Source organism: Perca fluviatilis, chromosome 21 (genome assembly GCF_010015445.1).
Source record: "Perca fluviatilis chromosome 21, GENO_Pfluv_1.0, whole genome shotgun sequence".
Lineage (NCBI taxonomy): Eukaryota > Metazoa > Chordata > Actinopteri > Perciformes > Percidae > Perca > Perca fluviatilis.
This window is the reverse complement of record NC_053132.1, coordinates 30048678-30076525: the sequence shown is the minus strand read 5'-3', so window position 1 is coordinate 30076525 and position 27848 is coordinate 30048678. Positions and strand designations below refer to the sequence as shown.

The window sequence follows — 27848 nt, the reverse complement described above, 5'->3', positions numbered from 1 at the left end:
AGGCCTTAAAAAGTCTTAAATTCACAAGTATTCTGTTCTACGTTTTAAACAGGTCTAAAAATGTTTAGTTTTACAGTTTTTGTATTTCATTCCGTGGTGTTGTAGTTCTTTCTTTTGCACAGATTACAGATTGTATTCTTCAGCTATGGGGAAGTGCAAGTTTAGCAAAAAAAATTTTTTATGTTGTGATAAAGGTCTTCAATTTAATTTATAAAGGTCTTAAAAAGTCTTAAATTTGACTTGGTGAAACCTGCAGAAACCCTATGTAGAAGTAACCTACAGTAGTTCCTAATCTCTATGAACAGATTCTGCATATGAATGCATTTTGGAATCAGAAGCGTTTTGGTTTTCTGTTTGTAGTCAGAGTAGTATTGACCAATCACGTTTGAGCGGGCTTTGGTTGCATGCAACCAAACATTCCATGTGGAGAACAAACGAGGCAGAATCCAATCTCGGAACATATCTAACAATTTAGTTTTTTTATAGCTTGAAAAAGAAAATCTCCATTCATAAGGAGATATAATAATAATAATAATAATAATATAATAATAATAATAATAATAATACATTTTATTTGTCGGCGCCTGTCAAGACACCCAAGGATACCTTACAAAAATTGATAAAAACATTAATAAAAGCACAACAAATGTATCAATAGTAAAATCAAGGTGACTATTTAAAAACTTTTAATAATAAAATCAAAGTGGACATGGTGGAAGTTATGTTGGGTATGCTAAAACAGATGTGTTTTAGTTGTGATTTGAATATCTATTTGGATATCTATTTAAAGAGACGTCTCTCAACTCCAACTCCATTCTTGCGTCTAAAGTTGCCAATCAGGCTGTAAACAATTATATTATAACCTTTATTTTATTCAGGGAAGGGCCATTCCTTTCCAGTGACGCCCTGATTACAGAGTAATAAAAAAGGCCATCTCAATTACAGTACAAATAAATAATATGATCATCAAAATAATCTCATCATAAAACAATACCCAAATTACAATATGTGAAATATTAAGAAGTATTAAGGAACAATCACAAAATGACAGTACACACAAACAATAAAAAAACAAATGAGAATCACTGATGCAGGCGAATAAGAGGGCAAGAGCGGTCCCTATGTAACACATTTCCAAGCATTATCTTGAACATCCCAATGGAAACAGTTGTTCTAGTTTGAGAGAATCCTGAAGCCAGTTCCATCTGTCAGGAGCGTAAAAGTTAAAGTGCCCATATTATGAAAAAATCACTTTTTCTGGGATTTGGGGTGTTCTTTTGTGTCTCTGGTGCTTCCACACACATACAAACTTTGAAAAAAATCCATCCATGCTGTTTTGAGTGAGATACAGTTTCTGAATGTGTCCTGCCTTCAGTCTCCTGGTGAGCTGTTCAAAATCGACTCGGACTGTGACGTCACAGTCCGAAATGAGCTGGCTAACCACAACCGTTAGCTCGTTAGCATGCTAACCGTTAGCATTAGCATGCTAACGCTAATGCTAACGCTAGCATGCTACGTCGTTCTCAATAGCAAAGCACTGCTACAACACACACAAGTTCACCATAATCTACAAAAGAACTACTTACATGTGCGCCCTCATTTAGAAGTCTCCCAGCTAATACTGCCTTGTAACTGACCAAAGTTGGAGAAACAGGCTTTCTTTTACTGTCTCTAGAGTTAGCTAGCTGACATGCTCTACATCTGAACTACTGAGCATGTGTGAGTGCAATCAAAGATAGTACAGAAGAAGAAGATGAAAAGAGGTCTCACTCTGTAGCTAAAACAGAAACCAGGTGAAAAGAGGATCTGCAGCAGTGAGAGAGAGCTGTGCAGTACAACAAAAATATGGTGTTTTTTGAAAATTAAACCATGTAAACCTATTCTGGTACAACCTTAAAATACAGTTATGAACCTGAAAATGAGCATAATATGGGCGCTTTAAAAGCGCTCTTTCCTAATTGTAATTCTAATAAGTCTAATGTGTGTCTTTGAGCGTGTCTGATATGTTGTGTTGGAAACATTTAGCAGTGAAGACAGATACAAGGGAATCTTGCCACATAAAGTCTTGTAAATAAACAGTAAACAATGTTGCTCTCTCCGCATGGTGAGAGAGGGCCAGCCCACTTTTTTTATTCAAATTACAACAACCAGCACCCGGAAGAGGAAGTCTTGGTTTGGATATTCGTTATCAGTTATCCGGATATCCGCTGGCTACATAGGTAATCCCTAAATGTTGGCTGTTGCCGCCAGAGCGATTGCCGAAGGGTTCCAAGATTGTCTTGGTTTTGAGACCTCTTACAAGTGTAGATGATCTTGACACCTGTGATACTGATTACTGATTACTTCTCCAAGAAAGTAATCCAGTTACTTTACTGATTACTTATTTTCAAAAGTAATTAGTTACTGTACTTTACTAAGTTACTTTTCAAAAACATGCGTCGGAACGATTCAGAGTCAACAGTGGAAATTGGCAGCATGTCCTCGACAATATAGCCAGCGACGAGCTTCTTCAGTTCAGCGGCACTAAGTCCTGTCGCTTTTAAGTCTATTTCCACCTGTTTAGCAGGAGAGGGGCCCACGGAGGTTCGCCCGGTAGAGCTGGATGTAGTCATGTCAGTTGGGGGTTCAGGTTTTTTTTCCACTGAGTTTCACATTCCTGTGCCGGCTTGCTAGGTGCTTGCTCTGATTTGAGGTGGAATTTTTCGTTGTAGATAAAAGTTTTCTTCCCACGCAGAGTGTACAGCGGACGCTGATGTTTTTGTCACCTTTAACCGAGTCAAACTCAAAGTAATGTCGGTACTTCCAAGCATTAAACGCTGCATGGTCCTGCTCTCTCCCGCGCCCCATGTTGTCTCTTGTTCAACACTACACATGTCGGTGTTTACCACTGACGTCGCGGCGCTCAACGTCATTGTCACTCACGAGACAGTCTCACGAAACAAAATCACGGTTAAGTAACGCAGCCTGCTTACGGGGAAGTAACAGTAATCTAATTACTGTTTTTGCAATTGTAATCCCTTACTTTACTCGTTACTTAAAAAAAGTAATCGGATTACAGTAACGCGTTACTTCTAACGCGTTACTGCCCATCAGTGTTGCTATTAAATGGTCAAAATTCTTTGATTGTCATGAAAGAAATTGCATAACCTGCGTTAATGAAAACTTTTTTTGCTAAATACTCCACTATGTGCACTAGCTAGGTGCTAACTTTGTCTGTGGGCCATTTTATCTGAGCTTGTTTGCTGAAAACGCTGCCTGATACAAAGATGAGGGCCAGAACAAGATGTCATGCTAAATACATTTTTTTTTACCAATTCAGACTAATCATTATGCTATCAAAAACTAGTTTTAATACTTTTTACTATGTAGTTTTATAGTACATTCGTACAGTGCTTTTTGACATTTTATTCATTTATTTGCAAATCAAGTCCACAAAACAAAATACATTACATACTGCACACAGTTAATCATTAGTTACTGAAGCATATTACCCTCTCTCAGACAATGCATTTTCTAAACCTTCCTTTTGTCCTCAGGTCAAATTTGACCCATTTTCAAAGTTTCTACATCAGAAATTTGGGTTTCTTTAAACCAAATTGCCCAAAAATAACACAGATTGTTCCATACAACACTCTTCGCAAATCCAATTTAGGATCAGTTCACTTCTTGCATTGAATTTTGGGTATTTTATTTAATTTTTATAGCATTTGTAAAATGAAATGGTTTCTGAACAGTATCCTGACTAAACTTTGACAGTTTGTGATTGTCCACTAAATCGTAACTACTTATCGAAGTTATTCACAATGTCAGATTTTTTAAACTCAAAAATTAGGTATAATTTCATATAAATTAGGTTTATTATCATGAATTCCAAAAATAAGTGTAAACCTAGTGGTAATAAGTTGATGTTAGTGGTGAATCTGGTGGTAGTGGAAAAAAAGCGCAGGATAAAGCTACAAAAAAACCTTGAAAGAAAGGGTTATTTTTACCTGGTAGAACAACAAGTTGCATGATTGACGGGAAGACAACACAAGGGTTGAATAAAAAGAGACAGGATACATACACACAGAGGTAGTATTGGTTCCACGGCACATTTGTTTTGTCCCAGGACCCACTAATGAGTAATTCTGACCCTGTCCAGCTGTTCTAATCTCTCTTCTGCACCTATTTGCAGGCCGTGGGAGACAGATGGATGCCTACGTTGATGACTTGTTTGACCCTGTACTGGACCAAGGACCTCCGGTCAGTGATGTCATCGGATTTACAGTATTTTAATATTTAATTAAACTGTAACTGTAATTAATGTAAAGGCTATACTTGCCTGTCCTGAGAAAGTTTTATAACATAGGGTGTATTGAGCATGCTCATTAGTCTCTGGTGGATTGTGTATCTCTGGTTGTATCTTATTACTGAATGTTTGTGTGTGTGTGTGTGTGTGTGTGTGTGTGTGTGTGTGTGTGTGTGTGTGTGTGTGTGTGTGTGTGTGTGTGTGTGTGTGTGTGTGTGTATGTGTTTGTGTGTGTGTGTGTGTGTGCGTGCATGTGCGTGCAGGACATGGAAAGAGTAGCCATGCTAAACCGCAGGATGAGAGGAGGAGGAGGGATTGGACCCATGTATGGATCTGGTAGGAAAGCTGGATCTCCTGCTCCATCTTTAAAATTATTATTTTAAAAATTATTATTAAAAGAAATGATGTTCCCGTAGTGTACTCTATGATGCATTATAAAGCATTCTTAAATGGGCTGTACTCAAGGTTTAGAACATTAATATAGCAGCAAAAACATTTTTTGAATATGTGAAGCTATAGTGCAGTAAGTGCAGATACGGCTGTTCTTTATTCTGATAGTAGGTCCGGCCGCAGGTGCGTGTTATAACTTAGAGCACAGATCTTCAACAGGCGGTCCGTAACTCCTAGGGGGTCCTCAGAGTTGCATTAGGGGGGCCTATTGTTTGATGGTTTAATTTTTTTTTAAATATGTCTGAAAATATACATCAACATGAATTCAACATATTATTAGTAAAGATACATATTTATTTAGGTAAGGTAAGCGAAGGTAGCCATAAGGTAGCCATCCAAAGATACAGTAAAGCTTAAGGATTTACTGTGCCACATTTTAACATTAAAACATGATGTATAAATATATGAATATGCCAACAGTTTTTATTTTAAAAGCTTAGTATTGTAGGCACCATACCAAGGTATGCGTAAAGGCTTTAGGCCACCCTACATGTTATTGTTATCAGGATTTGTGCAGGCTTGGCCCCAAAAAATGCAGCGTTAAGAGGAGGGAGCTTAAGGTTTCGAAGGTGTATTAACTTAAAATGGCTACAACAAAAAGTCTCCTGAAGCAAGCAGGTAAAAAACTACCAAAGGGAATAAATCCAAAAACGCTAGGAACAAAACTACACAGAGAGAGACACAGGGAATGACTCAGAAAGGCACAGGAAAAGACATGCGTAATGACAACGATCGGATACACAAGGTAACAAGGGTAGTAACGAGGGACAGGTGACATCAGGGCTGATGAACAGGTAGAACACATCAGGAAGGGGCAGCCAATCACAAAGGCGGAAAAACACCCAAGGCAGGAAGTAAAACTAGAAACAACACAAGAGAAACAGACACTACAAAGTAAAACAGGAAACTGAAGCATGAAAACATACACAAGGATGGAACTATACCAATCAGAGAACACCGAAAGAACACGGGTAACACACAACCATGAAACAAATAGCAGGGAGACAGTCACACATTTGAATTTGGAATTTATTGACAAAATAAAATAGGAAAAACCACAACCATGACAATGGAAGCCCAGTTTAATATGCAAGTGAATTTTATACAATATATGTAGTAAGGGGTCCCTGCTCCGTTTCTTTTTCAGCTGAGGGATCCTTGTCTAAAAAAACTTTTGACCTGTAGATAAATGTTTTGTCAGTAAGTGCTCAGAGTTTTAAGTCAGTCAAGTCTATGAAAGGCTACTTGTGTCTCATTTGTGAGCATACAATGGGAAATTTTAAGCACAACAAAATTATTTTTCCAAGCACATAAATTACTGAGTATTATGTAGTATGCAGTATGTTAATATGCAATTGCAAACACAACCACAGTAATATAGTTAACAACCAAGAAATACAAATTAGCCATGCTACAAAGTATAAGGAATACAGAACAACTATAAGGATTGCAAAGTAACTTTTCGTAACTTTTTCTTCTTCTTGTAAGACGGTTTGGACTTTTCCGGTCTCATTCTGGAATGACATGATTTAGTCTCTGTAAACTGTTAATTATATCTGATCATTCCGTTTTTCAGGAATGCCCATGACAATGCCAGGCTATCCTATGGGTAAGTGAGAAGGTCACCAAGAATACAAATGTTGTGTCCTGTTGGAGAAATGTCCTCAAGCCATGAATCCTTTTCATATCGACTGGCTAAAACAGTTTTCTAATCTTAACATTACTGTGTTGCCTCTGCTCAGGAATGGCGGTTAACCCTTCAATGACCAGCTATGGTGCAACTCCCATGATGCCAACCATGCCAGGTAATATGTGAATCTTTGATCCAGGTAATTCAGAAAATGCTGAGACAATTCAAAATGGTACATAAAGCTCATTTAACACCATGCACATGAAAGAAAAAGAAATCTAATAACACATATATGCTCATATTATAACTTTGCCTTTATGTGAAGCGGTTTTAGGTAGATGTAATTGATTACTTGTCATCACTGTTAAATGTGCAGATTTCTTAATGTCCAATCATATATTTACCTGGAAAACAAATGGAGAATGTAAAGCAAAAGCAAACACAGTGACCTACAGTATTACATCTGCATTTCTGGCAGCAAAATGGACAATGTTAATGAACTGGAAAATACAGAAAAAAAAGAGTGCTGGTTTAAAAAGAAAAAGAAGGACTTATTAGCAATGGAGCAAGCAGCTTATTATCCCCCCCAACAAAGTCATACTGGAAAAAATTCTTTTGTGGACACAAATATGGGCATATAAACTGTAATTGGCAAGGAGAAACATGATTTGATATAGGAAGAAGGATATGTACAGTAGGTCTGTCCGAGGTTTCTACCTGTAAAAGGAAGTTTTTCCATTTTCCTTTGGGTCTCTGTGAATTATAGTGTAGCCTAGACCTACTTTATCTGTGATATGTCACATGTTGATAACTTCTTATATGATTTGACATAGTAAATACAATTTAATTTAATTGAGTATGGATATTACAGCCCCCAAAATAGCTCTCATAGTAAATGTATTGCATGTGTTAAAGAGCCCCTATTATACTCCTTTTCAGCATCATATTTGTACTCTTGGGGGTCTACAAGAATAGGTTTACATGCTTTGATGTTCAAAAAACATTATGTTTCTCATACTGCCCATTGCTGCAGCTCCTCTGTCTGAAACACATATGAAAAACTGAGGTGTATTCAGAAAAAGTTCTGTCTCTGGGAGAGAAAGCTACATTTGGAGTGAAATGTGTTTTTGTACTGTATACATACATACATTACATACACAAAAAAACACTCTAAAAGCTTAGAAAAATCCCCCAAAAACATAATAGGGGCTCTTTAAATTTTGTGTTTTACTAGTTCCTTTGCTTGTGATTTCAATGTAGTTGATTACCTGAAAAACAGTTTGTGGTTTTCATCCCTACACAGGCATGATGATGCCTCAGATGCCTCCCATGCCTGCCCCGCCTGTCGCTGACCCCATGCAGATGGCAGCATCACAGCAGGCTCTCATCAACCAGCAGGCCGTTCTCATGGTGAGGACAAGCTCACTTAGCATACTTTTGTTATTTGCAGGGTGTGATTTTCTGGGGGGGATGCGTGGGATTTCCCCCTTTCTGGTCTACATATCCCTGCCTCTGCTAAATTATTTTTTATCCCCGGTTGGGACAAAATGTATCACCCCCCAACAAAGTGATCAGTGCTACTTTACCAATAGACCATAAATTATATACCTAAAATAAAATTTCAAACTAAGTAAAGCGCTGTAACGTGAACAGTTGCTGGTTGATTAAGCTCGCTACAGATTTCCAGGACTCCGGCTACCAGCGGCTGTTGTTAGCCGCCAATAGGTGCCTGAGAGCCGGCTACTGGCACCGCCAGATGACGCTCCTTTCAGGGGCCGTGGTAGTGGAGTTTAGTCAGAAAAAGTGAGCGTTATGCGGCGACGACAGTTAAGTTTAGGCACCAAAATGACTAGTTAAGTTTAGGAAAAAGATTGTGGTTTAAATTAAAATACTCCCAAAGAACAAACACACGTATCCTGGGTGAAAGTATTTTGTTTTCTCCTCGAAGTGAACTCTGGCTTGATAGCGCTGTGTTTTATGTTGACACCACGTTGTGCTATTTTATTCTGAGATTATTTCCCATTGGATATTGAGGTTCATAAATAAGTCTTTTGGCATGGCTGGCTGAGTAGAACTATATCCATGGTATTGGAAGGGGGATTTGTTTTGTTGTGCATGATTAAAAAACATTCCCCCACCCCTCTGTTTTTTTCACAAATCGCACCCTGGTTATTTGCCCCTCCACCCACATCTTCATTTCCTAGCTCTTTCTCCAACCTGCCCTCCAGCTGTGTACTGTCATGTCCTCTCTCTTGGTCCCCTGCAGGCCCAGCAGATGACCATGCAGGCCATGACTCTGTCCCAGCAGCAGACACAGGAGCAGCAGAGGAAGCAGAAGGAGCAGGAGAAGAAGCAGAAGGAGTGGGAGAGAAAGCAGGAGGAGCAGGAGAGAAAGAAGGAGAAGGAGAGACAGCAGAGACGAAAGTCCGAGCGACGGTCAAGGGAACGCTCACGCTCACCCTCTCCCTCCCCCTCCCCCTCCTGTCGAACTCCATCACCCCCACCTGCCAAGCCCAAGGCACCTGTATCTAAACCTGCCTCCAGCTACAGGAAGCCTGAGCCAGAGGTAGTTCTGTATATACTTTTTTTTGTAGCGTACTCCATTTTTCTCTACTTTCCTACTATGCCTGATTCTTCCTTTCACCATATATTCAATTAAATTTTCAATTTTATTTATAGTATCAAAACATAACAAGAGTTATCTCAAGACACTTTACAGATAGAGTAGGTCTAGACCACAATAATTTATAAAGACCCAACAATTTCAATACAGACAGACCCAGACTCTTAGTGGGCCGGCTGCCGGTTGGGACACAGAGACACTGATACAGATATACAGATATGCAGATATAGAGAAATGTGATTCATAATAAATATAGCAGTTAGTGTGTGGCAATTATAGTATCAATAAAGATAGTGGAACTATGATTAGAAATAATAGTTGTAGCAGTTCAGGGCGTAGCAAGGCGTAGCAGGGTGTAATAGGGCGTAATAGGGCGTAGCAGGGCGTAGTAGGGTGTAGCAGGGAATGGCAGGCCGGCAGATGCAACCATGATTTAGGTGCCACCATAATCCAAGGAAAACTGCGAAAGATAGAGGAGAGAGTCCTTTTATTTATGTTCAGGTGTATACCCTCACATTTGGTTGTTGTTTTCTTCTTGTTGTAACCTCTAACATCTCTACTGTTTTACCTGATACTGCTGCAGTGGCCCATTTCCGCCATGGGGATATGTGCTCAAGTTGTACGCTGATGATGTTCCATGTTTTCTTTACAAAAATCCTTAAGCTTACTACCAAGTAATTCCCAGAGCGTTTTTTTTTTACTGTCTCCATCAGAGAAAGTTCTTTCTTATTGTCAACAAATTCCATTAAAAGACCAAAGCCAACAATGTGTTAGCCCGCCTCTCAATAGGCTACTGTCTGACTTCTCTACCTTGTCTGTGGCTCCCAGCCCCAAGCCCATTGGTTCCTGCTGATGACATACATCTTTAAAAACAGCTCACAAATATAAAGTTTCATTTTTTTAAAGGGTCAGTAATTCCCTAAAAAACCTGGTCACTATAGTAGCAAACAGGAAGAAATTGTGCATAGGCTGGGGACTATTTTACATGTGTTCATGAGTCAAAGTAAACTACTGTGTGTGTTTATGGTAATAAAGGAACATGTCAGCCAGTGCAACATTGTTGCTGTGTTTTTGGATATACAATACGTATTAATAGATATTGTAGTACTGGTACATTATTGTTCTCTGCTAGGGATAGACCGGCCCTGGACGATTATCGGGCCGTTTTTTGGCAGTTTGCAGATTATCTGTACCTGCATTTTATTTGCCTGATAACTGATAAAGTTAATAATTAAAAAGTGTGCTACTTTGGCTCTGCTACAGCTCTGTGTCTGTCCCTCTGCTTCAATTTCACTCACCACTGAGTCTGACTTAATGTCCCGCCCACAACACTATCTGACTCTCTTTTACTGTGTATTATGTTGAAAGTTTCTAATTTATTAAATAATCTCTTAAATCATTCAAACTAAGTTTTGTGTTGGAGTTTGTAACATTCCAAAATCTAAATTTTGACTGAAAGATTTTTATTTTCACTGTAACTGCATATTGGTTCCAAATATCTGTTATCAGTTTCATTAAAGGTGCTCTAAGTGATGTGACGCGTTTTTAGGCTACAACATTTTTTGTCACATACAGCAGACATCTCACTATCCTCTAGCTGCCTGTCCCCTGAACACACTGTAAAAAAACACGGTCTCTGTAGACAGCTCTGGCTCCACGAACGGCAATAAAAACAAACCGCGCCAACCTGCCCCACGAACCATAACAAACAGTGTTCCAGCCAATAACTGACAAGAAGGAGCTGGTTGAGCCATCACTGCAGCAGCGTTAGCACGTAGGCTACTTCCACAATGCGTATTCAGTATGCAGTTTGTTTTTGTTGGCGTTTGTGGAGCCTAAGCTGTCTACAGAGACCGCGTTTTTTTACAGTGCGTTCAGGGGACAGGCAGCTAGCGGATAGTGAGGAGATGTAAAATGTTGTAGCCTAAAAAACGCGTCACATCACTTAGAGCACCTTCAACTACTAATAATCAGTATCGGCCCTGAAAAACCAATGCCGGTTAATCCCTATTCTCTTCCCCATGTTAGTATGTCAGTCATGTTGAGATAATTACACTATGAAGGATAATTTGTTATAGTAATGTTACCTTGCTCCCTGAACTACGTAAGTGGCAGTATAGTTCTAGTTCCGTTTTAGTAGATGTTGCTGTTGTTGTGATCGCTCGCTGGCTCTGGTGTGGACTCAAAAAGTGTGTCTGCACCGGAGTTAGAGCGTTCTACAAATATTGCCATCCTCCATAGTAAAGGAAGATAAAACGTTCTACTCTTGTCCCGAGTAATACTTCCTCCTGCACGTACAGTACAGGCCAAAAGTTTGGACACACCTTCTCATTCAATGCGTTTTCTTTATTTTCATGACGATTTACATTGTAGATTCTCACTGAAGGCATTAAAACTATGAATGAACACATATGGAATTATGTACCTAACAAAAAAGTGTGAAATAACTGAAAACATGTCTTATATTTTAGATTCCTCAAAGTAGCCACCCTTGCTTTTTTGATAGCGCTGCAAACCCTTGGTGTTCTCTCAATGAGCTTCAGGAGGTAGTCACCTGAAATGGTTTTCACTTCACAGGTGTGGCTTGTCAGGGTTAATTAGTGGAATCTTTTTCCTTATTGATGGGGTTGGGACCATCAGTTGTGTTGTGCAGAAGTCAGGTTGATACACAGCCGACAGCCCTATTGGACAACTGTTAGAATTCATATTATGGCAAGAACCAATCAGCTAAGTAAAGAGAAACGAGTGGCCATCATTACTTTAACAAATGAAGGTCAGTCAGTCCAGAAAGTTGCGAAAACTTTGAATGTGTCCCCAAGTGAAGTCGCAAAAACCATCAAGCGCTACAACGAAACTGGCTCACATGAGGGCCGCCCCAGGAAAGGAAGACCAAGAGTCACCTCTGCTGCTGAGGATAAGTTAATCCGAGTCACCAGCCTCAGAAATCTCAAGTTAACAGCAGCTCAGATTAGAGACCAGATGAATGCCACACAGAGTTCTAGCAGCAGACACATCGCTAGAACAACTGTTAAGAGGAGACTGCGTGAATCAGGCCTTCATGGTCAAATAGCTGCTAGGAAACCACTGCTAAGGAGAGGCAACAAGCAGAAGAGATTTGTTTGGGCCAAGAAACACAAGGAATAGACATTAGACCAGTGGAAATCTGTGCTTTGGTCTGATGAGTCCAAATTTGAGATCTTTGGTTCCAACCGCCGTGTCTTTGTGCAACGCAGAAAAGGTGAATGGATTCTACATGCCTGGTTCCCACCGTGAAGCATGGAGGAGGAGGTGTGATGGTGTGGGGGTGCTTTGCTGGTGACACTGTTGGGGATTTATTCAAACTTGAAGGCATACTGAACCAGCATGGCTACCACAGCATCCTGCAGCGACATGCCATCTCATCTGGTTTGCGTTTAGTTGGACCATCATTTATTTTTCAACAGGACAATGACCCCAAACACACCTCCAGGCTGTGTAAGGGCTATTTGACCAAGAAGGAGAGTGATGGAGTGCTGCGCCAGATGACCTGGCCTCCACAGTCACCGGACCTGAACCCAATCGAGATGGTTTGGGGTAAGCTGGACCGGAGAGTGAAGGCAAAAGGGCCAACAAGTGCTAAGCATCTCTGGGAACTCCTTCAAGACTGTGCAAAGCAGTAATCAGAGCAAAGGGTGGCTACTTTGAAGAAACTAGAATATAAGACATTTTCAGTTATTTCACACTTTTTTGTTAAGTACATAATTCCACATGTGTTCATTCATAGTTTTGATGCCTTCAATGAGAATCTACAATTTAAATAGTCATGAAAAAAAAGGAAACGCATTGAATGATAAGGTGTGTTCAAACTTTTGGCCTGTACTGTATACATCCGAATATCCCTCGTTAGTTGAAGTTAACAATATATTAATTGTTGTTTTGGACCTGCACATGGGATTTGTTGATAATACAGAAAGATAAAAAATACTGCAACCTTCTACTTTCATTCCATAAATGTGAAGCATTGATATCACTGGTCTGTTTCCTCCTCGTGTAATGACGTGTTGTGTGCTCATGTCCATTGCTTCTACAGCCAGAGAGAGACGTGGACTTACCAGATCCAGATGACCTGCACTCTGTCAGAGACAAGACGGAATACTTCCAGAAGATTGGTGAGTGACAAGCAACGATTAGTAATATAATAGTCTCGCATTGCCAGACCTTCTTCCACGGCGCTGCAGAAGATGGTGTGGATAGTCCACACAGTATTCCAGGATGGGAAAAAAACGTGCTCTGGTTTATTGGCATTTCTTTACACCAATCACAATCGTCTTGGGCTGCGCAACGCACCGGACGGAGCCCCAGTGCCACGGCAAAATAGCCATCGGGAAGCAAGGCAATCCAGTCTCACGGTAGTTCGTGAAATGGTCACGTTATTTAATCTATTGATTTGTGTACACGGTTATGTTAATGTCGTTTATTTCGTGGTGGTCAGCATTTTAAATAATGTATTTTAAATAATCACAGCACGACTACGGTAGCGAGTAGTATGAAATGCCAGTTTGCCGAGGTGGTGGATGGGTCAAACAACACAGGACTTTCACCCCGGAGACCAGGGATCGTGGCCTGTGTGGCGTTTCATTATCCCATTGTTCTTTTCCTAAACCCAACCGTACCGTTGTTGTCGCACGTCCCCCAGAGACCACGGATTGTGTCCCGGCATGTGGCGTTTCATTTCCCCGTTGTTCTTTTCCTAAACCCAACCACACCACACTTTAAATCATGCTTATAATAGTCTTTATCCATGACGTACCACTTCCGTGGTGCTTCGGTGCCACCGGATATTCCGCAGGATGTCCTTCCTTTTCGGCCGGATGTCCGTCACCGTCCTCTTTCTTTGTGTTGGCGTTCTAACCTCCGGTGGATTTGTGAGGACTATGGTTAACTGCTCCTCAGATCTCTGCAGGGTAAATCCAGACAGCTAGCTAGACTATCTGTCCAATCTGAGTTTTCTCTCGCACGACTAAAACTACTTTTGAACGTAAACACGTTCCACCAAAACAAGTTCCTTCCAGAGGCTATTTTGCAGCGACACCGTGGCTCCGTCGAGCGCTTAGCCCCGCCCAAGACGATTGTGATTGGTTTAAAGAAATGCCAATAAACGAGAGCACGTTTTTTCTCCCTTCCTCCACAGCGCTGTGGAGGAAGGTCTGGCAATGCGAGACTATGCTTATAATTTTAATCATTTCCCCAATTCCCTCATTCCTCACCATCTCTCTCTTCTACTGTCCTCTAGGCATTCAGCCCCATGGTGAATCCAAAACCTCAAAGCCTCGGCCAGCCCCCTCCAGCCCGCCCAGACAGCAGCAACCCTCCCCGCCATTACCAGCTCCATCACCCCCGCCTACAGCACCGAAGCCTGAGGGTAAGATGATGAGCAATGGTTCAATGGACTAGATCAGGGGTGGGCAACCTGCGGCTCTTTGCCTGCTCCTGAGAGGCACTTACTGTGTGGCTGGGGGCAGTGTTATCGGTTGATTTTTTTCTTTTACTTTATTAAAAATATTTCTGATGAATCCAAAAACATTTAAATGCATCTGAAAATACTGCCAATAAATTTGCCAATAATTATAAAACAAAAAATAATGATGTCATGTAGAGCTGTAACAATTTCAATTTTTACTGTACAATATAATTGTCTCATAAATAGTTTGAGACAATATAATTGTCTCTTTCTGTCAAACTTGAAAAGATTTATTGAGTTATTACTGTTTCAAACAAAGTTTTGAATGAATCCCAGGATACATCTTTCAGTTATATATCACAGTTATGTAACCCAGATAATGTAATAACACAGGTACACAGCCTATGAAGTAAACCACGCCTCTTTGTCATATAAAACATTGAATTTGTTTCTTAAATGACCATTAAATTGACAATTCTCGTCAACAGGCATAACCCTTAATAAATAAATTGTTTAAATTGCGTTTAAACAAAGAAATGGCGATTATGTAAAAAAATTGCAATTAGACAATAATGTTATAGTGATGATAATGATTGATGCGGGATAAGTGATGCGTAGCTACTCTAGTCTAGCCCAAACTGCACAGAGTTGTAAACAAAGAAGAAGTTTAGACTGCTGCTAGTGAGTGGATCATGGCAGAGTCAGGAGGAAAACGTTAAGCTGTTATGTATTGTGACATTAGATCTGTAAGCCACTGTTGTACTATGTTCATGTGTTGTGTGCCTCTCTGCTATGGTGCGTTGTTTTTTTTTGTTTATTTTGACTTTTAGTGCTGGACTAGAGCTGTAACAATTCCAATTATTTGCTGTACAATTAATTGTCTCAGAAATAATCGCAATTAACAATATAATTGTCTCTTTCAGTGTCAACCCTTGTGTTGTCCTCCCGGTTCAAAACTGAAAATGAACACTTTTTTTGTCGCTTTTTTAAGTGCTTTTTAATTACTTTTTCCCCACTACCACCAATATATACACCACTTACACCAACTTATTACCACTAGTTTTAAACGTATGTAGTGGAATTCAGGGTCAATAAACCTAATTTATATGGAATTATACCTGATTTTGGAGTTCAAAAGCAGAAATTGTGAATTATTGTGACTAATAGTTAAGATCAGAAGAAAAGTTTGGTCAAAATGTTGTCAGGATACTGTTTTGAATTCATTTAAACCGTTTTTTTCAAATGCTATAAAATTGAATGAAAAAACCCAGAATTCAATGAAAGTCCTAATCCCAATTCTTCATTTAACTTGCGAAGAGCGTTGTATGGAACCATCCATGTTACTTTGGGGGCAATTTAGTTGAAATAAACCCAAATTTCTGATATAGAATCAAATTACACCCAAGGACATCTCAAGGGTTAAAAAGATGGATTAATCTATTACTTGTTTAAACAAAATAAAGTATTGAATGAATTCTAGGATCCATCTTTTAGTTCTATCGCTGCTATAATGCAATAACACAGGTACACAGCCTATGAAGTAAACCACGCCTATTTTTTTGTTAATGTTAGCAATTCAATGCGGTTAAACAAAGAAGCCACGATTATTTAAAAAAGAAATGGGGTGGGTGGGTGTTATAACACAGGACTTTCCCTGGAAAAAAAAAAAAAAAAAAAAAAGAGTTTCACCCAGGAAATGTGTGTTCCTTAGGAGTGTTTTAATCCAAACCACGATCTTTTTGGTGCCTTATCTTAAAGGAACACGCCGACTTATTGGGACTTTAGCTTATTCACCTTAACCCCCAGAGTTAGATAAGTCCATAAGTCCCTTCTCATCTCCGTTTGTGTTGTAACTCTGGTTCCAACTAGCCTACTGCTCCCAATAAGTGACAAAATAACGCCAACATGTTCCTGTTTACATGTTGTGATTTCTATAGTCACAGGGTGTACAAATAACAAGGTCACTACGCTTTTACTATCTTGTAACTCCAACTCTGAGCCAACTCCAGGCCAACTCTCTGCTCCTCACCACAGGGCTTCAGGTGCTGCTAGCATATGACTCCGCCCAAGTAGCAGAAGTAGCAGTGCTTCGCCTTCTGAGAATATAGTTCCCAGTATGTATACGGTTAGAAGATGGCTGTGTGTCATGTGACCTTGTTATTTGTACACCCTGTGACTATACAAATCACAACATGGAAATAGGAACATGTTGGCATTATTTTGTCACTTATTGGGAGTAGGCTAGATGGAGCCGGTTACCTCCAGGATCTGTGCTAAGCTAGGCTAGCGCTGGGGCCGTCAGACAGAGTTACAACATGCACAGAGATGAGAAGGATATGTATGGACTTGTCTAACTCTGGGGGATACGGTGAATAAGCTAAAGTCCCAATAAGTCTGCGTGTTCCTTTAACTTTCGTCGCGGCAAAACACTCATATTTTGTGGACTAAATTTAACCGTAATACAGTCCCTCCAGAAAAAACGCGATTATGCGATCGCATAATTCAATGCATAATCAGCCAAAGTCTGCATATTCATGCGGGGGCTGCATTTTTTCAAATATGCCGCACTTTCGCCGCATAAATTGCCGATTTCAGCGCAAAATATGTGATGCTTGCATTATTTCATAATCCCCGCATTTTCGTTGCAAAAAAGTCACATATATCTTAGCAGAAAGTTGAAAAAATGTTGCGTTTACTTCACACAAGAGCAGCCATTTTCCCCTGTTGCCATGGGAACGTTATGAAGTGACGTAATTACGCGACGTGAACATAATCGAAAAGCAGGGTGTTGGAGGTTGAATTTGACATGGACTTTGAGTCTCTTAAGTTGGTATCCAATAAGAAAGCTATCTTAATATCTGATGTCTACTCAAATTTCTTTAAGTGCTCCTGCGGTCTATATTATTAACGATTTTTCAAAGTTTGTCTCTTTTGTATCTTTTATTTCCCTCAGTTTGGACTATTACTTTTATTTTTACTTTAATATTATATTATTTGTATATATTTTTGTATCTTATTTGTTTACTTATTGCAATGACTGAATATCTGTAAACAATTTTTGGAAATTAAGTTTTAAAAAAGCAGGGTGTTGGGGGAATCACTTCTTCTTCTCTTTTTCATCAAACCGCATTTTTTGCAAGTTCCCGCATTTTTTGCAAGTTCCCGCATTTTTTGCAAGTTCCCGCATTTTTTGCAAGTTCCCGCAATTTCATCGCATAAAATTGCATAAATATCCCGCATATTCCATCGCATTTTTTTAGAAAACGTGCCGCATAATCAAGGATTTTTGCCCGCAACAATCACAAAAAAACTCGCGGTGCTCTAAACCTGGCTCAAAGTCACCCATTTTCAGCTAAACACATCTACTAACTGCCGCTGATACGACCGAGGTCCGTAGCCCACGTCGCGAAGCTCTGTAGCGGCTTAAACACCTAGCAACTGCTGCTCGGCGTCATGGAGCTCGTAGCCAGCCGGCGTCACGTGACCAGCCGGCGGTCTCCTAATTTCGTAGGATATCATACACTTTGGTGTGCGTACATTTTCGTACGTAATCATACGGACCAGTTCGGGAGAATGCGTTGAGCTGTTCATATAGTACGTACTGTAGATCACAAAAGGAAAATGAGCACACAGCTGACATTTCTATTTTGTGTGAGAAGACACACTGATTATGCAGAAAATGAATTGAATGAAGAGCTAAAGAGTTTCTGTCTTATCTCCCACAGTGAAGCGTCTCCACACCCCTCCAGCCAGAGAGGTAGACCCCCCAAAAGCAACACCTGCCCCGGCTCCTCTCGCCAAGCCTCAGCCCCAACCCACCTCCAACATTCGGGAAATCATCAAAATGTATAACAGCCGGCCCCAGCCAGAACCCAAACCCTTTGAGCCTGTCAGGTCAGTTTCAGCGCTGCTCCCTACGAGGTCTCTACACACTTCCCCAAAAGTTTCTTCTGATCTTACATCCTGCTGTTTCCTGCTTGCAAGGACGTAGGTTTTGGTTTTTAACATTGGGTGGGGAAATATTGGGGACACACATGGAACCCCAGAAAATGTTGAGCGTCAAACACTTAATTTCCTGTATTTTCATGATTTTTTATGCAACAATTTATGGTGTACATCACACAGGTTTCCGTTTTTTTAGGAATCATGTACATCTCAGCAACAAATCTGTTAGAGAATGAGACTGTGTTTGTTAGGTTGGACCCAAATGCAGAGAGCAGGCAGGCAGACAGGAGTAAGTTTGAGTAGTGAATTTATTAGACCAACAAAACAAAATACTTAACAACAAAGGGAATCCTGAGATGAGCAGGCAAAAACTAATCCAGTGTAGAAATGATGAAAGGAATCCAAACCAAACAAGGTAGAACAAAAACCAGGGAAATCCAGGAAGCACAGAGCTAGACACAAACTGACACAAAGCGGCCCAACCAGCAACAGAAACATAACATAATAATCCCACAACAGAAACATGAGACCAACTAAAACAAAGAAACTTGACACAAGGACTGGTGAACAGGTGAAAGACATCAGACAATAACAAAGGCGGGAAAACCAAAAAACAGGAAGGATAAAACAAGAAATACTAAGGGGAACAGAAAAACATCTAAATAGAACAGGAAGTCCAAACACACAAAACCACCATAAGAGCGGGGCAGGCGTGACAGTGTTAAAGCCAGAAGCTCCAAAGTTTCTACATAAAATCTACATAAAAGACATGAAATCACTTTCAACTCATTTTCACGCTCCTGTTGTGTTCTTTAACCCCCCCAATGAAGCACAAGTAGACACAGTTCTTGTTTTCCGTACATGTTTTGAGCCTCAATGTTTTTTTAAGTCATGGACCCCTTAACTGAGAGAGACGACTAGTAGGGACCCCCTACTATATATTGTATAAAATTGAGTTGCATATAAAACTGGGCCTGCAATAATGTGTGGGGGGGCCTAAAGCCTTTATACATACCTTTTCATTAAAATAATAATTGTTGGCATGATTGTATAAATCATGTTTTAATGTTAAACAATGTGGCACAGGGAATCCCTATAGGATTAAAACTTGATTTATACTTTTGCGTAAAATCTAGGCCATTGCTACGTACGTAGGTACGTGGAGACATGAACCTACACCGGACCCTACGCCGTAGCCTGACATCACCTCTCCAGAAATGTAACTACACGTCATGGTGACGCACGTCACTCGGCCGTGGCTTGGTAGCGTTGCATTTCCCCCGACTAATTTCCTGGTTCTCCTCCATAAACAACATGAAATCAAGGAGAGGGTTAACTTTCCCTGCTACAGATTTCCCACCGTGGTCAGAAAGAACCGCCTCTAGAGTCGGTACTCACTCTGAAGATAGTCACCTTCACTCTCTCACTTTCTCCTTCGCTCTATCACCCACTCCCCACACACACACACACATGCCGGCTCGACACACACACCAACGCACAAGTATAAACTTCAGGCCGCTTACGAAGGCTATGGCGAAAGCTCTGCGTGGAGCCTCCTCACAACCATACATTTAAACTTAACTGTATCTGTGGATTAGTCTGGCTATCAGCAGACCCAGCTCAATCTTTTAAGATTGAACATTAGTCTGGGGAGTCTGCTCTGTAGTTTCTACTGCACAAAAGGCGTGATCAACGGGCATATTCAAATGACTCTGTACGCAATTGGATAGTCCTTCAACCAATCAGACCAACGATCCGGGTGATGTTGCCTTTGAAATATTTTGAACAGCAGACCAGGGCACCTTTATAACAGCAGTGACAACGGCATCAACGGGTTTCTGCACTTCGGTGGCCGCCATGTTGAATGTAAACAAGAAGCTGGTTGGTCGCTTCTCTATTGACATTGTGTTAAACCCGCCAATAGCGCGGCAGGTGGATAAGCCAGTTTGTGATTGGTCCCCGCAGATTTGTAACGGAAGCAGAATAGATAAACGTACAGGTTTCCAGCCTGAGCTGGAGGGAGAAATCAAATCGCCGGCAGATGGGGCTGGATTTACCCGGTCTACTGTGGATGGCTACCTTAGTAACTAGCTATAGGCCAGTAAGCCCATCATCTTGAGACAATTTGTTCATGTTTTGTTTTTAAATTTAAAAAATGAACAATAATTTTTTGCCCCCACCCCCCCACAGTAACTCCCAGACCCCCTGTTGAAGATCTCTGCCCTAGGCTTTTCCTTTCCATGGAAGTCTAGGGTTGTACATGAAATAAATGTATTTTCCCCTCATACTATGGCGCCACAGACAGGATCCAACAATGGCCTCAATCACTAGAAATAATAACTTCTACAATGTGTTTGTGATTTACTGTTTTCATCCTCTTCACAGACCTCCTGCACGGCATTTCAAAAAGAAGAATGACCCCAAAGAGGAAGCTCTGGCCAAACTCAAAAACATGGCACCAGTGACACAACAAAAGGTCAGGATGGTCCGGAAAAGTCTAACCGCAACAACAAATAAGAAATACCTTTACATTTCTATTCAATTCAGTAAAATTCAACTCGATGGTATTATCATTGACACAAAGTGCAAGCACACGTGCAACGAAACATAGGTCAGTGGCTTCCAACAAACACACACAGTAGATTCAAATAAAATAGACAATAGTATTAACATTATCAACATTATCTACAGACTCAGCAGATGAGACATGATATTATACATTTTAAATGTTGTAAATGTACTTTTGCCAATAGCATTGCAAACATGGAAGAGAATTCTTAAAGTGCAGTAACACTAATTATTCTGTTTCATATTGAGTATCTCTGTCTGGGATATGCCGTGTGCTAAATCTTCCACTTCTTACTGCTTGCAAAGGAGTGGGGGCCAGCCCCGCCTAAGAGGGCCCCACCCCCTCCCAGGACCCCCTCCCCACAGCCCTCTCCTCCCTCCACCAGGGGGCCCCGCGTCATCTCCAGCAACATGAAGCAGAAACAGCGCTCCCTGGAGGACCTGTTCGGCTCGCAGCGCTCCCAGCACCCTCCGCCTGCTCCTCCCGATTCGCCGCCCCCTCCTCCACACCCAGCACCCATCCTTCAGGACATCCCCGACCCGCCTCCCATGGCCGCCCCGTCTCTCAGTGGGTTTTGCTCTCATTATGTTCTCTTTAGACCTTTATGTTTATGTGCAGTGTGCGATTTGTGAAAAAATGCAGAGAGTGGGGATCATGCACAACAAAACAAAACCTGCCAGAATTAAATCCCCCTTCCAATACGATGGATATAGTGCCACTCGGCCACAAAATACTTTCACCCAGGAAACGCTCGTTTGTTCCTCGGAAGTGTTTTAATTCAAACCAGGGTCTTTTTCCTAAACTTTACAAACGTTTTGGTGCCTAAACTTAACTGTCATCGCTGCATGACGCTCACTTTTTCTGGCTAAACTCCACTAGCACGGCCCCTGAAAGGAGCGTCATCTGGCGGTGCCTGTAGCCGGCTCTCAGTCACCTATTGGCGGCTAAACAACTGCTGCTGGTAGACAGAATCCTGGAGCTCTGTAGCGGCTAAATACAACCAGCAACTGCTGCTCAGATTTTATCGTTCTATGGCACTATGTGTTCACGTTACAGCACTTTACTTAGTTTAAATTACTTCTATTTTAGGTATATAATATATGGTCTATTGGTGAAGTAGCATTGATCACTTTGAGGGGGAGATACATTTTGTCCCCACCGGGGATAAAAATAATTCGGAGACAGGCATATGTAGAACCCCCCACCCCCCGGCAAATCGCACCCTGTATATGTTTATGACTAAAAGACCTCTTATGTAATGTATTTTAGCTGACAACTGCTGCTAACTAGCATTGAAACCAATGTTATCTAATGTGAGGAGCTTCATGGCTGTCAGTGAACTTCATCTGCTGTTTATTAACTGTAGATATGATGCAAGATGAAGATGCGGAGGGCATTCGCTCCCAGCTCCACCGCTTCTCTGCTGGAGTTTACTTCTCTTACTCCAAGATGCCGGGAAAACTGTTCCTGCGAAAAGAAGTAAGACACACGTGCACACACACGCACACACACACACGCACACACACACACACACACACACACACACACACACACACACACACACACACACACACACAGACACACACACACGGCATGGATGCAGACGCAGAGACCCCTGGGCACAAAATGTCCAGCTGTAGCTTATACAGGATTTACACAGACAGGCTACAGTTTATGTTCACAACCTGGAGGACAATATCTACACCTGATAGGTAGGGCTGAACTGTTAATCAGAATTTATTGCAATCGCAAACGGACTAGTGCAATTTCCAAAATCTCATGCAAAATATGTGTTTGAATTAGCACTCAAATTCAACAAAAAACACATATTTGGTACAGATCATCACACAAAATCATACCCTTAAAGGTCCTATGACATGCTCCTTTTTGGATGCTTTTATATAGGCCTTAGTGGTCCCCTAATACTGTATCTGAAGTATCTTTTATATAGGCCTTAGTGGTCCCCTAATACTGTATCTGAAGTCTCTTTTATATAGACCTTAGTGGTTCCCTAATACTGTATCTGAAGTCTCTTTTATATAGGCCTTAGTGGTCCCCTAATACTGTATCTGAAGTCTCTATTATATAGACCTTAGTAGTTCCCTAATACTGTATCTGAAGTCTCTTTTATATAGGCCTTAGTGGTCCCCTAATACTGTATCTGAAGTCTCTTTTATATAGGCCTTAGTGGTCCCCTAATACTGTATCTGAAGTCTCTTTTATATAGGCCTTAGTGGTCCCCTAATACTGTATCTGAAGTCTCTTTTATATAGGCCTTAGTGGTCCCCTAATACTGTATCTGAAGTCTCTTTTATATAGGCCTTAGTGGTCCCCTAATACTGTATCTGAAGTCTCTTTTATATAGGCCTTAGTGGTCCCCTAATACTGTATCTGAAGTCTCTTTTATATAGGCCTTAGTGGTCCCCTAATACTGTATCTGAAGTCTCTTTTATATAGACCTTAGTGGTCCCCTAATACTGTATCTGAAGTCTCTTTTATATAGACCTTAGTGGTCCCCTAATACTGTATCTGAAGTCTCTTTTATATAGACCTTAGTGGTCCCCTAATACTGTATCTGAAGTCTCTTTTATATAGACCTTAGTGGTCCCCTAATACTGTATCTGAAGTCTCTTTTATATAGACCTTAGTGGTCCCCTAATACTGTATCTGAAGTCTATTTCCTGAAATTCAGCCTTGGTGCAGAATTCCAGCCACTAGAGCCAGTCCCACAATGAGCTTTCCTTAGGACGTGTCATTTCTGTGTCTGTAGCTTTAAATGCTACTGAGGAGGCGAGAGGGGGGACAAGGTTGAGGGTGGGGGTGTGACCTTGACCAACTGCCATGCTTCGCTCGTTTGCAAGCCATGATGTCTCTCTCTCTCTCTCATGGGTGGGCCAAATTCTCTGGGCGGGCAAAGCAGAGAAAGGGGAGGTAACCTTGCTCCTTATGACCTCATAAGGAGAAGATTCCAGATCGGCCCATCTGAGCTTTCATTTTCTCAAAGGCAGAGCAGGATACCCAGGGCTCGGTTTACACCTATCACCATTTCTAGCCACTGGGGGACCATAGGCAGGCTGGGGGAACGCATATTAATGTTAAAAAACCTCATAAAGTGACATTTTCATGCCATGGGACACAGAATGGGCGGAGCATAAAGTATTTAAGAGCATTGTTGTTGTAATCACTTTTTTCGAAAAAATACTCTTGATGAAGGTCCAGAGAGACCGAAACGTTAGTTTCTTCATTAAATGGTGATGCAGGAGCCAGAGCAGAGTGCAGGATCTTCCTTTTGTAAGTCTAACGTATTTCAGTGGAAATGAGAATAATGATGCAAAAATGATCATTGCGGGCGCCTGGGTAGCTCACCTGGTAGAGCGCACACGACAAGACCAGGCTTTTTCACAGGCAGCTAGCGGATCAAGGAGAGATGCCTACGATTTGAGACAAAAATGAAATTGCGCTGAAATCATGCAGGAACTCATAGTGCACCTTTAAAGTTATTTGACTATACAGTATGTATTTAAAAGCATGTCAATAAACTGTACATGTCTTGCCCTTGATGTGATTCTCTTTTCCAGTCCTTAGTGTAAATGAGTTTGACCCCCCTGGTATACACCCTCTGAATTCACATTTTTCTTGATTGCCTTGTTAACTCATCGTATCGCCGATATATTTGTCCTATGACCCAACCCTAGCTCAGCCTTCGAATGTTGATTTAGAATCTGAATGCCAACGGTATGAATGAAGCTTTGAAGCAGGCCTGTGACATTTACAACTTAAGCTGGAATGATGCTTCCTTGAGCTTCTAGCGGGCGCGTGGCTGTTTCTACTTGTAAGCAGTACGTCTACAATTGTTTTTGTCTCCCTACCAAAACTCGCCTCCAGACGGGAGTTGAATCAACCAACCAACTTGCATGACGCACACACATCCATCCACAACACATAGAAGAGATTTAGGAGGTTTGCCGATTTGGGAGAACGCTCCTCTGCGACCTACATTTTACCCATAACACCCCTCTCTGTGTAGCTTTACACACACATAATTCCAGCTTTAGGAGCTGCCCAGTGCAAAAGTTTTAGCGCTTGGCTAAATGGCAACTCAATGGTAGCTACTGAGAAAGGATTTTAGCTACTTTCTTGAGATTTTATATCACTTTTCCCAATTATATAATTAAATATTGATATATATTATACATTTTTATTATATTCTTTCTTTTCCCTGCTCCTTTTTGATGATGCAATGTGTATTATGTTGTTACATATTGTAGCTAAAATGTTGTGTACACTGAAGTGATTGGAAAGAAACATGAATGAATGAATGGTTAACTTTATCCACCTTTAAGTATGTACTTAAGTATAAAAATTAATTTTCTGTTGTTAAATGTATTTAGTATTAGAGGTAAAAGTAAAAAAAACTTTTGATTATGGCCAAAGGTGTTATCTGTACACATGGATGTTTCCCATTGATTTATTGGCACTCAAGCAGTAGTATACTTCAAGTTAAAAATAATACTAATTTGATTACAGCAAAGACAACGTCGGCAGTATCGACGGCAAAATAGGCTACAGAATATTTCCTTCTGTACTGACAGGTGCAACATTTGAAAATCGATGATTATTTATTATAATTTTTTCAAATTACATTTATATCTGCATTTATGTCAAAACCTAGAGACTTTCAAACATCAAAATGTCATTTATTAAATGTATTGATGCCAAAATGACATATAAACATCTTTTCGTATTCTATTTGCCTGGAAACGCTTCCAACACGCTTGCATGTCGCGTGAAAAAGGCCGTTGGTCCTATTTCTAGCATGCACGCTTTTTCGTGTCACGCAGGCAGTGTGAAAGCTGTAACCTGTTAACATGGGAGCCGAAAAAAAAACGGACACGCCACGCAGCCAGTGTGCAGGAGGCCTTAGTTTTGGCCTATGTTTTTTTTTTTTTTTTTTTTTGCTTGGGCGTCACCAACTGGAATGGAGTGTACAGTAACTTGCAAAGCTTGTAACAAATTTCCTCCGATTTCATGTTGTAGTAACGAGTAACTAAGATACTTAAGGGAAATGTAGTGGACTAAAAGTATACATTTTATTTAGGAAATGTAGTGGAGTAAAAGTATACATTTTATTTAGGAAATGTAGTGGAGTAAAAGTAAAAGTTTCCAGAAATATAAATAACAAGTACAACACAGATATGTGAAAATTCTACTTAAGTACAGTAACAAAATATTTGTACTTTTTGTACATTACATTACAACACTGCACATATGTGCTTAAGATTTACACATGTGCTTTAAGTGATGTCACACGTTTTTTTAGGCTACAACATTTTTTGTCACATACAGCAAACATCTTCTCACTATCTGTTAGCTGCCTGTCCCCTGAACACACTGTAAAAAACATCTACTCACTATCTGCTAGCTGCCTGTCCCCTGAACACACTGTAAAAAACATGGTCTCTGTAGACAGCCCAGGCTCCACAAACCCCAACAAGAACAACCTGTGTCAACCTGCACCACCAAACATAACCGTCTTCCAGTGTTCTAGCCAATAACCGACTAAAAAGGATTTGGGGGTGCGCGGAAGCACGGAAGGGAGGGGGAGGGGGAGGGGACGGCATTAGGAGGAGAGAGGGGGGAGCTAGCCTCGTTTTGTTTGAAAATACTTCGAACGACAACAAGAAGCACCGTCACCCAACATCGCTTAGAGCACCTTTAAGATTTACGCAGCATCTTTCACTACACAGGGGATTTGAACTGGAAATCTTCTGGTTAAATGCCCCCGTCACTACCCTCAAGTATCATGTGTTTGTGTGCAGGTGTTTTACCCCCGAGAGATGTTCAACCGGCCCTACCTTCTCAATCTGTTATGTGAACAGGTTAGTGGGTTTACAGGTGTCATCATGTGTAACCTGATGTACTGGAGTGTATTTATCTACAGTACCTTCTGATCATTGCTCATTATCTGCCTTGTACATCATAGGCAGTAGACGTCGAACTCTTGACATTGTCAGTGTGTGGTGTGTGTTTTAGATTATGAGGGACACCTACTCTGACAGCTGTGTGAGGATCAGCAGAGAGGAGAGGAGGAAGATGAAGGACCTGCTGGGTGAGAGTTTTGACCCATCATCATAATGCTGGGTGCTTAAGTTGTTGCAATGTTGATTAAAATGTTTCAGACTAAAGTCATTCACAAGCGGTTGGTATAAAAACGTAAAGCCTCTGAACACCCACACAGGTGTTTCCAGTTATTCTGGCTGAGTAGACTCTGTTCAGGTTGAAGGTGGGCCATAGCTTTGATGGGAACTTATTAGGTCACAAATTTCTAACAATTAGGATGATAAAGGTGTCATTTGTCCCGTCCTAACACGTGCAACAACACTAACAGTGGACTCAGGAAGATGTCAATCACTCAGTCTAACCCCACCCACACAGTCCTGGAAAGGTCCAATCAGCCACATTAACTATAAACACCTGTGTGGGTATTCAGGGCATTTAAAGGTGCAGTAGGCAAGATTTATAAAACTAACTTTCTGTCATATTAGCTGAAACTGACCCTATGTTCCAGTAGAACTACATGAAGCAGGTCATTTAACAAGAAAAATCCAGCTCCTCTGGCTCCACCTACAGCCTGTAGTGCGATTTGCAAAAATCCACCGCTCCCTGTTCAGATGCACCAATCAGGGCCAGGGGGGGTGTCTAATTCTCCCTTGTGGGGGGAGGGACTTAGGAGACTGTTTTGGGCTTTAGCAGAACGGGGGCAGGGACTGAGAAGTTGTCGATGTTCACATTTTTTGGCTAAGTCCTGGATCTTCACAATCCTACCTACAGCACCTTTAATCACTGAATGTACACTGTATCCTAATTATTTCCCGATTCAATTACATTTTCAAATTGATTCGA

General features: G+C 40.9%; 1 protein-coding gene across 1 annotated transcript in view; it reads left to right on the top strand.

The window, feature by feature from the left end:
* Positions 1–27848, top strand: part of myo15b (myosin XVB) — a 96220-nt gene that overhangs the window by 44227 nt on the left and 24145 nt on the right. The window contains exons 29-42 of the mRNA XM_039787626.1: positions 4175–4242; positions 4552–4624; positions 6315–6347; positions 6481–6543; positions 7672–7778; positions 8635–8937; positions 13061–13139; positions 14264–14392; positions 18157–18325; positions 20762–20852; positions 21251–21512; positions 22312–22424; positions 26765–26824; positions 26979–27054. Coding sequence (XP_039643560.1) covers positions 4175–4242; positions 4552–4624; positions 6315–6347; positions 6481–6543; positions 7672–7778; positions 8635–8937; positions 13061–13139; positions 14264–14392; positions 18157–18325; positions 20762–20852; positions 21251–21512; positions 22312–22424; positions 26765–26824; positions 26979–27054 — 1626 coding nt within the window. The remainder of the gene's footprint in view (positions 1–4174; positions 4243–4551; positions 4625–6314; positions 6348–6480; positions 6544–7671; positions 7779–8634; positions 8938–13060; positions 13140–14263; positions 14393–18156; positions 18326–20761; positions 20853–21250; positions 21513–22311; positions 22425–26764; positions 26825–26978; positions 27055–27848) is intronic.